The following is a 12,743-nucleotide window of genomic DNA, read 5'->3' as shown; positions in this document are numbered from 1 at the left end:
ATTATTTATAATTATGATGATGATATAATTAGAATATTATTTAATTTGTTAAAATTTAAATGTTTATTTTAAAATTTTTGGACATTTCAACATTATATTGTTATTCGCACTAGTGTTACCCACTCATTAATAGCTATGCCTCACTGTTAGCACAGATAACATAATATCTGTTAGGTAGAGATCTCTTTTACAGATAAGTCCACCTTTGCTCACTTGGTATATAATTAAGTGTACTACTGTATTTAAAAGTGCAATATAGAATATATTAATTAATGCTGAATTTCGAATAATAATCGACCACTATTCCATTGTAGTTACAAAAATAACTGCGAGACAGCACGTCTTGTCACACACCCACCATTTAGTTCAATTTGAAACTCAGTTCGGCGACTTGACTAGTTCAATTGCAACATTTGCAACGCGATACTGTAGACGTTTGAATTAAAACGAGCCATACGTACAGTGTTATCGGATAAAAAATACCAAGTTCGCTAAAAGAATCTTGTGTACAAACCACGACGCTTCTTTATCAATGGCGATTTAGTTTATGAGTAATATTGATAACGCTCAGCCGCGTGTTTTGTGTTAACTGGTTTTAATTTTTATTTTATTTTCTCAGCATTAATTTGTTGTGTGTGATTGTGTTTTTTTTAGTGTTGTGTTCACGTAGTGTTTTGAAAAGGGTTGTGTAGCTCACAATCCTTTTTAGTGACTAAGGTTTGTTATTTTCAACGTTTTAATTCTAATCTGTATTCACGAATGATTAATATTATTTAGAGTCGTCAGAGGAATTATGACATATCTTATTGCATACTTTATACATAGGTATATATATACGTACATACCTATGTATAAAGTAGTAAAAAAAATAAGGGATATTGTTTCTTCACCAGATTAATATGCATCCTTATTGTAATACTAGCTAAACACACGGCTTCTTATCAGTATAACATTTTTATTTTTAAACTAATTGATATAAAACAAAATTTTAATTTTAATTGTGACCTACCCCAATACGTTAGTTAAAACCACATTCAAATCGGTTATGCCGTTTTTGAGATTAGCATGCACAAACAGGCAGGCATAAATTCTAACAATCCTTGCACAAAGCAATGATTGTCCTGTTACTTTGGAACTTTAAAATCCTATAGTAATAATTTTTTGCATATATGTATATATATTCATTTTTATTTAGTCTGTGATCAATTACATTTTTATTATGATGGTACCAATGTTTTAGTGCGACGACGTACTAAAACATTTACAAGTAGGTACATGGCGACGAGTTGAGCTAAAAGCGCGTTCTTTTATATTTTTGCCCGTCTCCTAAAAATCATCAAATGCGAAAAGTATTTTTAAATCACACCGGTAGTTTTAGAGATTAAGGCGTTAAAGTGTTGTCCTTCAGTTTTGTGTATCTTTTTTTATCGTGTAGAAAATCTTCAGAAGACCGTCCCCATTCAGACTGATGACAAGAGGGTGTGTGGGATTCTTACCCATTAAAAACCATACGGTGTACCTACGAGCGCCATCGCCGGTGTCGCGAAGTTTATATACCTAATAGTATTTCAGATGTTAGGCCCTATATATGTATAAATATATTAGAATGTAACTTTATCAGTACTGGACTGATACAGCTACATGATTGTGGCTACCATCATTTCACGATTGTAATCATTGATAAATATTTTTATGTCAATATTGACTAAACTTGGTTTTTGTGACAAGTGATTTATGATTTATTATGAACTACTATAGCTGTTAAACGTGACTTTGTCGCGTGGATCTTATTTTATTATTAATTTAATAATTTTTCTAACATAAATGTATTTAAATTATTCTTTATAACATTAGCTATCTACGAGTGAAAGTACCGTCAAAATCGGTCTAGCCATTTCAGAGATTAGCAAGAACAAGCAGACAGACAATAATTTAAAATTAATTTTTCGATGTAAGCACTGTATATACTTTCATATACATTTAGTGAAAAGCTTTTAAATTATAAACAGTCACTTAAATTTTATTTATTTGTATAGATGATAAAAAAATATATCAATGATTGTTTTGAGTTCTATTTCGTTGATAGTCCTCGTATAATAGTTTTTCTCGTATAACTTGTATGTTAAGAAAGAAACCTATGCTAATGGTATACGCTGGCGGAGCACTAGTGGAGGATGATAGGATTAGCATAAAAAATAAATAAGTTATAAACAGATGGACAGCGTTATATTTTTGTATTTATATTAATATATAGGTATTAGTTAGAACTATAATATAGTAGGAAGTAGGATATTGTGCCCCTGGCGTTAAAAATCTGAATAAAAATAGAATGTGGTAATATTAATGTTATTAAAATTTCCGTGTAGTGATGAATTCGTTATTTTTTGCTAGAAAAGGAAATAATCTGTATTCATATTAACTTAATATAAGCAGTTTTGAATAGTCATATAGTAATAATAATATAATAATCTCATGACAATTCACACAGTGTGTTGCGGGTTGAATATGATTGATGTTATTGGTAGAGACGATGTATATTACAGATGATAATATGTAGACTGACAATATGTATCCAAGAAATACCAGAAATCCTAATAGATTGGTACTTGCTAAAACCCATACAATGACACAGTACACAAAAAACTGTGAAAATATGTGTATAAGAATTTATAATTGTATTCCTGAGACATTGAAGACGAATAACAAAATTTTATTTAAGAAGACATTACGAGAATGGTTAAAAAATAAGGAATTTTACAGTTTAAAGAACTTTTTTTGACAATATATAAATATCGACTAGAGAGATTTTACTATTATTATTATTATTATTTCTTTCCGTATAGTTAATTATATATAATTTTAAACATTACTATTTTGCCACTACTATGGCAAAACACATGATACTAAGTTTTAATTACCATCTTTTATACTGTGTTTTTTGAGCAAATAAATTACTATTATTTACGTAAAAATATTGATCTTATGTACTAAATGACAGTAGGGAAATGTAAGGTGGGGTGACACAGTTTAGACACAGCAGTGCTTAGTAGACAGTATTGGATTTGTCTTACCATTATTAAATGAAATTATTATTTTGATTTATCTAGGTAACTGTTTCCCATACAGCGCAATCTAGACCCAAGTAAATAAAAAAAATATGTATCTAAGTGTTTATTTTAATTGTATAGTTATGGGCAAATCACAAGCTCTACTTAATTTGGGACCTGGTGGCGCTGTGTGAATTGTTAAGGGTTAATTAAATTTATAACTGTCTACTCAAATTGCAGTAGTTATTCTAAAGTTAAGGATAATTATAACAACTATTTTGATAAATACTAACATACCTAAACATTTATATTGTAAAACCATTACCATACGATTTCCGGTGTGCAATTTAGTATTCAATATAGGTAAATTAACCGGATATTACGTACAAAAACTTTAAATATTACACTTTTTAATGTAGTTTTAAAAATTTAACGGCCCTATGTAATACCTGTACCTTCACTTTGTTGAAGGTCAGCAGAAATACAGTTTACAAAACAAATGTTTATTGCTATTATTTGACGGCCTCGGTGGTCTAGCGGTTTAGCACACCTCCTTACTTCCGATCGCCGCGGGTTCGATTCAACACTTGTATTCATGAGTATGATTGTTTATATCAGTATGGACGTTTTTTATGTATTTTATGTACGTATTTACAGTATTTATATCAGTTGTCTAGTAGGTACCCATAACACAAGCTCTGCTTACATTGGGACTAGATGCCATTGTGTGAATAGTTCAGGGGTATTATCATTATTTAATTAATAACCAGTAATTGCACTCATACGAAGCTGAGGAGCTCGCCAGTTAACTACCGTCTCTCTCTAATTCTCCTATCTCTCTTCTCTATTCTACGGACTTTGCTGTACTATGTTTGAACTAGCGACCTACTACTATTCTATATATGAAATGTACTACCAATACAATATACTATATTGTATTGCTTATATACATTTCACAATGGGCCTGATGTATTGTATATGCATGCTACGTCATATGCGCTCAACCTTGTCGTTTTTGAGGTGTGCCTGATGGTAAGTAATCCGATCACTAAAATTATAGTTGTCTGTGCCACATAACATCTCTGGTATTGAAAATAAGCAATAATCCTTAGATGCCAATAGTATAAATACGAAAGTAACTCTGTTTGTCTGTCTATCCCGCTTTCACGTCAAATCTACTAAACCGATTTAAATAACATTTGGTACACATATATTCTAGACCCCGAGAAAGAACAGGCTACTTTTTAATGCCAGAAAAGGGGAAAGGGGAGATGAAAGTTTGTATGTATATCGTCATTCTTAAAGCTAGATACTTGACACTTATTTTTAGACTATATATTTATATATAAATAAATATGTTTGTAAAAATTATACCCTTAAAAGTATAAAATTAGGGCTAAAATAAAATAGGAGATGAAAGTTTGTATAGAAATTCATAATTTTTGCACTTCGAAAGCATGTCGGTTAATAATTAGGGTAGGCAGGAGCACCATGAGTTTTATCCTGCGACATATGACGTTGGACATGGGACTTGGAGTTTTCGGTGAGTAAGAGTCTCACAGTACCCGTTTGCCACCTGCTGGTCCACACCATGAGGGATTTTCTCCAAGTTAAAAGAAGGCGAGAGTACCATATCATTATGCGATAAAAAAATATAAAGACAGGGAACTCTTGACGTAAGAGGGCGCTTTCATCTTATTAATTTACGGAGGAAATAAATGCAGTCAACAAATCATAATACAGTTAAAGTTACGCCATAGTTACGGTCTGCATGTAGAGCGAGGCGTAGCGATTGCAACAGAAACGCCCACGCTTGCAACTTGCACTGGGCTGTTAATTCTTAATTGCGGTGAGATATTAAATAGTATCATACCTGTGAAATAATTCATGATATCTATATTATGTTATCTGTGCTAATATGTAATCACTAGCTAGCTAGCTACTAACTATACTAGCTGTCCCGGCAAACGTTGTTTTGCCATATAAATTAATAACGCTATTAAAAAAAGGGGTTGATGATAGAAGGGTGAAAATTTAAGATTGTATGTATTTTTGTATGTTGTGTCATAAAAAGAAACTAAAAATTTTGTCAAAAAAATAATAAATAAAAATTATTTTGTATTGATTGTAGGTGGACCTCTAACATTTAGGGGGATGAAAAATAGATGTTGGCCGATTCTCAGACCTACTCAATACGCTCATCAAAATTTCATGAGAATCGCTCAAGCCGTTTCGGAGGAGTATGGGAACGAAAACTGTGACACGAGAATTCTATATAAATATAAGATTTTATTCTGATGTATAAGCTATATTACTGTAAAGTTTCATCAAAATCCGTTCAGTAGTTTTGCGTGAAAGAGTAACAAATCTCCATCCATACTCACAGACTTTCGCGTTTATAATAATAATAAGATTAATTTATAGATATTATGAGTTCTCTTGTCGACCTCGGTGATCTAGCGGTTTAGGACACGGCTTTACTTCCAATAGTCGTGGGTTCGATTCGCATGGTACAAACATTTGTATTTATAATTGGCAAGTTTGATTCCTTGCACGATGCAAGTATTTGTATTCACAAATATGATGGTTTGTATTCGTCTGGGTTTTCTATGTATGTATTATTATGTTTTTAGTAGTCTAGTACCTACTAGACTAGATGGTGGTGTCAGAATTGTCCAGGGTTATTATAATTAAAGGCTAGTATAAAATAACAGGGATTAATGGAAAAAAACATATTACGCCGACCCTAAATAAATGTGATAAGGAAGATGTAGATGATGATTCTGTTCCAAATTTCAGTCACTGTTCCAAAATTACCACAGTAGTATTATCCTATGAATGTTATAAACGCAAAACATTGTGAGTATGGATGTTTGTTACTCTTTCACGCAAAAACCTCTTAAGTACTAACAAAAACTACTTAACGGATTTTGATGAAACTACGGTAATATAATAATAATAATAATAATTTTTATTTCAGACAACATGATCCATTGTGTTAGTAACAGCTTAATGACATAACTTATCCTATGTTAGTAATAAAATATATAATAAAATAAAAATATAGCTTATGCATCAGAATAACATATTTTTGCATTAAAATTTATATATTGAAATTTAACGCGGGAGTAACCGCGGGTACAGCTAGTATATAATAATGAGAAGCATTAATATAAATAGACTATTATATTAATAGACACTTATGCGTTGTACATGTTTGTTTTTGTATACATTACTCAGAAACAGTAGACAAAGATAATGGAATAATGGGTGTGGTTTTATCAACTGCCAATAGTCAACAATCGTCTCTACTAAAATAATCAGATTTATATCTAACTAGCTGTACCCGCGACTTTTTTCGCGTTGAATTTAACTTTATTTTTCTAAAATAAAAGTAGCCTAAGTTACTCCTTATTACATCAGCTACCTGCTAAAAAAAGTCCCGTCAAAATCGGTCCAACCATTTCAGAGATTAGCCGGAACAAACAGACAGACAGACAGACAAAAATTTTAAAAAATGTATTGGTGTATGTACCTTATTTATATTTATATGCATGTAGTAAAAAACGGTTATTTCAATATTAGAAAGAGATTCCAAATTTATTTATATGTATAGATAGTAGAAAAAATAAAGTCTGTCGTTTATCACTTACTTCTTTATAATTTAATTAATCTACTGCTCTTCTTTCCCTGGGATCATACTCATAACTTTGTGAGATTTTTTATTGTTTTTATATAAAATTCGCGTGTCGTAAGAGTTAGTTGCCATACTTCTGAGAAACCGCTATAGGTATGTATACTCGGTAGATCTGAGAATAGGTTGTTATCTATTTTTATACCGCTAAGTGATAAGGGTGGCCTACCCCATTTTTTTATTTTTTTTTATTTTTATGGCATTTTTTTTATTTTATGGCATAAAAAATACACACAAAATTTAGGTATAGCTACACCTAATTTTTCACCCTTCTACTACCAACCCCTATTTTTTAATAGCGATATTAATTTATATGCCAAAACAACGTTTCCCGTTGTCAACAAGTAGTAGGTATAGAACTTTGCCACTCTGGAGTGACTCTTACATTTCAAACAGTGAAAGATTTTCTCAAATCGTTGTACCTAGTTATTTTATTATTTCACATTTTTTATAACAGAATCCACTGTAGTTTTCTTCATAATATTTAGTATCCATAAAAAAATCTGCCAATCGTTTTATAACTTGACAGATTATCAAATATATACTAATAAAAAATATTTTATAATCTTATCTTACTGATATTATAAACGCGAAAGTTTGTGACTATAGATGGATGGATATTTGTTACTCTTTCACGCAAAAAATACAGAACGGATTTTGATGAAACTTTGCAATAATATAGCTCATACGTCAGAATAACACATAGGCAAACATTTAAAAATATTATGTAAATTGGGAGAAATATAATGATAAATGTCAAGTAAGTGTGATGCGGACGAAATTGCGCGGGTTAGCTAGTCTAATAATAACCATGAAATACATAGTCATAATATATTATTTTAATTTTTTTAACGTAACATTTCCTGCCCTTTACCACTCTTTTTTAGCCTTGTCTATGTAGGTAAGGTTGTTTGAATTGTATTCGAAAGTGATAAACTCATTTAGGTACCTACCATGGAAGATAGGATAACATAAAACGTTTTGTTATTAACCTTGCTCTAAATTTTATCTTATCAAGAGTGATAATGTCAACACATGTGTCGTTTGATAATGGTCATAGTGAAAAAAACCATGGGATTCAATATAAATTAGACTGGTCGGCTCTAATCACAATGACTGATTTAATCTTAGTTACTTAATCAGTTGATTGTGTGTTTAGTAGTTTGACTCAGAGTCAATGCTAGTTGGTAGTATTTCAATAAAAACAAAAAAGTAACAGCAATTATTTAAAAGAGCAACACGCAAGTTTCTTACTCGTTCTTCTTGTGATGAGATAGCTATCCGAATGAGCGGTAGATTAAAAACATAAGTACGACTATTTTAATGTGTTTAAATGTAAGTTTATTTAGATTAATTATTTTCTATACTATTCTACTTGAAAAGAAAAATATTGAAAGTTTCGCTCCCCATTGGTACTCACATTACAGATTAAGGAGGCATGACCGGATTGGCAACGTATGCCGACATTGGCACTCATGAAGACTTGACGATGTTACAGACGTCATGTATATGTATAGCCACTTACCATCAGGTGGGCGATGGCCAAACGACGAATGGTAAACAAGCAGACGAGCTTGTTGTCCTTCCAGTTACATAAAAAAAAGTGTTAAGGAGGTGCTATCGAATAATAATTTAAATTGTTTGTTGCCATTCTTACCTTTGATAAATTAGACGACATCACGTTAAAATATACACTGTCGGAGTCATCTGTACCACAGATAACATAATATTACATATCTATACCAATTAACTGTATTTTGTTTTAAATAGATAATAAGAGTATGGTGCTCCCCCTGCACTGCGGTCTACGCAGGCGGGACACGAGTAAAGGATGATAAGACGAACATGAGGTCAGATCAGTTAGCCTATCGTGAGTTCACTAGGAATATATTACAATGGTTTCCAATGAGGAACGTCGTGGAGGTCAATCTGACACGGTACCTTTCTAGCAATCGGTTCTTTTGTCCTTATTATTATCAATCCCATTCCTCACCGAATGACTGTATATATGATGCGAACAAAAATATGACATAATAGGTACATAGGTTATTTGTTTTTTTTTTTGTTAATTTATTTGAAAAAAGGTTGTATTATTATTTTAAATTTTCTCAGAACTAGCTTTTGTAAAAATATATATATATACATTTGCTTTATCATATGCTAAAGGAATTCGCGTAGTAGATGTGTCTTTAAGCTATAGTCGCCCTACTCACGATAACTAAAAAACTATTTAAGGAACTTATTACCACCCTTCAACTGAAATTCATTTCACAAAGATGCAAAGTAACCTGCCTGACGGCTGAAAGAGGTCAGACTGAGATAATTTCTAGAATGTTTTAATGTCATTTGTTTTGTATAAATTGTGTGATGACTTTATATATAAATGATATCATTGCAGTAGGGATCAATGACTGTAAATGTTTTTATATCGACTTCATAAAGGGTGCGGTGTGGGCGAAATATACTGTGGAGTAAGTGATAAACTTACTGCCAATACTATTTTTTTAACAGGACCTACCATAGTATAAATTATTAATGCAGGAAAATTAATTTATAATACTAACAGAAACTTGTATAACTTCTTCTTTGTAACTGCATTTCCTATGGGAAATTAAAATATATAATTAATAGTTAGTAGTAATTGTAGTTAATAAATATATTCCCATTTATATAACCAGAGTCTGTCCTGAATACTAATTATTTCTTGTTAGTATCTAGGTAATTATTTAATCAGAATAGTTGTTATCTCTTGCTCTCGCTTTCTCTATATGTGCTTACACTTGGACTTTACTAACACTACTTTATTAACACTCGGAATCTTTCTATTAGAATAGAATAGAATAGAATAGAATAGAAAATCATTTATTCAAATAAACTTACATTGAAGCACTTTTGAATAGTCATTACATTTTTTAATCTACCGCTCGTTCGGAAAGCTCATCACAAGAAGAACGAGCAAGAAACTTGCGTGTTGCTCTTTTAAATAATTTTATTATTACTTTACATTTTTAAGTTTAAGTGTGTGAATACAAACCACCAATTAGCACTAATTCTATTAAATACTCAAATAGAAATAATATTGAATATATAACCAACTGGTTAAACAATTAATAAGAGGAAATCAGTCATAGTGATTAGAGCAGACCAGTCCCTACAAGCAGCACCCGTTCACGAGTATGACGGATGAGCCAGCCATCACTGCGCTCGACCATATTTTAGGGAGCCCAATGACCCGGCCCACCACGCCGCCACAAGTCTGGACATTTTAGTAGCATGACTACTCAAAACACTAGACCACGTCAAAGCTACTCACAATTGCCATCTGATAGTTATAGTATACACATTTTACATAAGAATGCATGCGGCAATTAATACAAAAACCGCTACGCTTTCATATTTCTAAAATCAATCAATTAAATCAAGAAAGCAATGATATATTAGTTTATGTCTCTACATAACTTAGATTTATGTTCAATCTAGTCCGTTGAGTATTCGCAATTTTTATAAGCCACAACAATTCTTATATAGCACACTATCAAATAAACTTGCTAATGTGTATATACACTGGTATGGTATAATACTGGTATGCCACTACTCAGACATTACAGGAAACAAATAAAATAAGCAGCGACACCTCATCATATATATTTATAACGCTACAGTGGCGAGGATAATCATAGGGCTACATATTCTTTTATAAAAGAATGAATAGAATAAAAATAATCTTATGTGCTGCTTCATACATGCTTAATATAAATACATTAGAGTCGTATTTTTTTCATTGCACCACACATTCGGAAAGCAGACTCATTACACGACGAATGATAAAATGATATATAAAGTAAATTGAACTAAACATTAAATGTGGAAATAGACATCTTCAATATACTCGGAGCTTGACTTACAAATAGACCAATTGACAAAAATGAATTTAAAAGGAAGATTCCAGATAAACCAATGGACAAAATATACTTAAAAAATTGATCGCTTTTTCTTGTGACCTACACCAGCACAAGATTTGCAAATTTTAGCACACCTTAAGGCGGTGTCATTCAATACTCTTGTGGTAACTCTGTTTGGACGTAATTATTGTTTCGCTACACTCCACATGGGTGTCACACAATGCCGGCGAAAGTGCAAGGTCAGTGTTGACATGTAACTTCGTTATTATTTTATGTTTCAAGACAATAAAAATCTTAACACCTTTCTGTAGATCCCCGGTCAAACGGGAATCGTAATTACGACTATGACGATCTAACGCGAAGTTTCTGCCCCTAAAAGAGCCCTCAGAGTAAAGTCGTATCTGTCAAACAGGAGTTGACCTTCAGCCGCTCTATAAGTCCCGCGGGTATGGGGTGTCCTCTGCACTCACCCTCATTTTCGCCCGGGTAAAGCTGTAAAAAGGTCAGATGCGGCCAACAGCAATAAGGTAATAAATGAAATAGTTAAAAATATATTTCTACAGCTATGTATCAATAAACAAAAGTTGTCTGTCAATAATCTGAATGTATTATATTATAAACTAGCTGTTATCCGCCACTTTCTCCGCGTAGAATTTAATTTAACCATATTTTTTATTAAAATTAATACAAAATCTAGAGTTAGAATAGCCTAAGTTACTCCATGTGACATTAATTGTCTACGAGAGAAAGTCCCGTCAGAATAGATCCAGCCGTTTCAGAAATGAACAATAACATACAGAGTATTATAGAGATACAATTATTTTTTTAAATTAAGATATTGATGTAAGTACCATTATATGTATATCATAATTAGGCATTTAGTGAAAAGCTGTTTAAGAAATTTGAAATTACAAACAAACACTTCATTTTATATGTAGGTAAATAAAATTGAGGCGTCTGTGTGTGATCACCTTCAGTTATACCATAAAATCTTTTTTAATTCTCTTTTTTAATTTTCTTGTAAACTTATCACTTTGACATATATTATTACGTTACAAAGTACATTGAACAAACTGTCAATTTTGTCATCAAGTAAATTTGTTTACTTTTCAACAGCAAGTAATTTAAAGATAATATAATAATAAATATTTAAAGGCAACCAAAATGTGGACTGGAGTGCGCAGAAGAAGAGAATATCAGTTCATAGTTGTAAGAAAAAAAAATTCACTCAATCTCACACACCAACACCACAGATAACATAATCTAACACCCAGTCGATACGATACTGTAACATTACAGGAATATTCTTTCAATATAATATTGTGTACTATTATAATATTGTATTATATAATATTACTTTTAATAATATACAATATTACTATATAATATTGTGCACTTGATGGATTTCTATTGTTTTGTTTAATTACACTACCATTTACATCACAAATATTCGGTATGGAAACCTGACCACCGCTATTGGAAGCGTTGCCAACGTTACCGCTATTGGCGATAAAATTCCAAATTTTACCCTTTTTGCGACACAATGACGCCCTCAGTGGTTTAGCGGTTTAGCCGCTTTACTTCCGATGGTCGCGAGTTCGATTCCTCGCATGGTGCATTGGTATTCATGAGTATGATTGTATCGGTCTGGGTGTTTTCTATGTATATTGCGTATAGTATTTCCAAAAAAAAACTTAGTATTTATATCAGTTGGGCGTCGGTAGTCACTACATGGCGCTGTGTTAATTGTCCAGGGATATTTATTTATTGTTATTATGTATTGCCTTTGAACGCGGTATCATCAGGCATTGAATAGAGTTCCCATAAACCTTGTAAGCATATTGTGTTGATTGTTCAGCGACTAACAGTCAACAATGGTCCCACATATGCAATTGGTAGCGGAATTAAAGAAAATAATATAGAATAGAAAATAATTTATTCAAATAAACTTAATTTAAACACTTTTGAATAGTCATAACAATTTTTATTTAATCTACCGCTCATTCGGAAAGCTGTCACATCACAAGAAGAACGAGCAAGAAACTTGTGTGTAGCTCTTTTAATTAATCCTTGTAAGTTCACATTTTACAAGTCAAAACG

General features: G+C 31.8%; 1 protein-coding gene across 1 annotated transcript in view; it reads left to right on the top strand.

Annotated features, from left to right (window-relative positions):
- Nucleotides 1-11,807: 11,807 nt before the first annotated feature.
- LOC131843569 (uncharacterized) overlaps nt 11,808-12,743 on the top strand; it is a 54,568-nt gene continuing 53,632 nt past the window's right edge. The window contains exon 1 of the mRNA XM_059192241.1: nt 11,808-11,852. Within this exon, the coding sequence (XP_059048224.1) occupies nt 11,808-11,852 (45 nt within the window). The remainder of the gene's footprint in view (nt 11,853-12,743) is intronic.

Source organism: Achroia grisella, unplaced genomic scaffold (assembly GCF_030625045.1).
Source record: "Achroia grisella isolate CSIRO2021 unplaced genomic scaffold, CSIRO_AGI_Agris_v1 utg319, whole genome shotgun sequence".
In the NCBI taxonomy this organism is placed as follows: domain Eukaryota; kingdom Metazoa; phylum Arthropoda; class Insecta; order Lepidoptera; family Pyralidae; genus Achroia; species Achroia grisella.
This window is presented reverse-complemented; position numbering and strand designations above follow the sequence as displayed.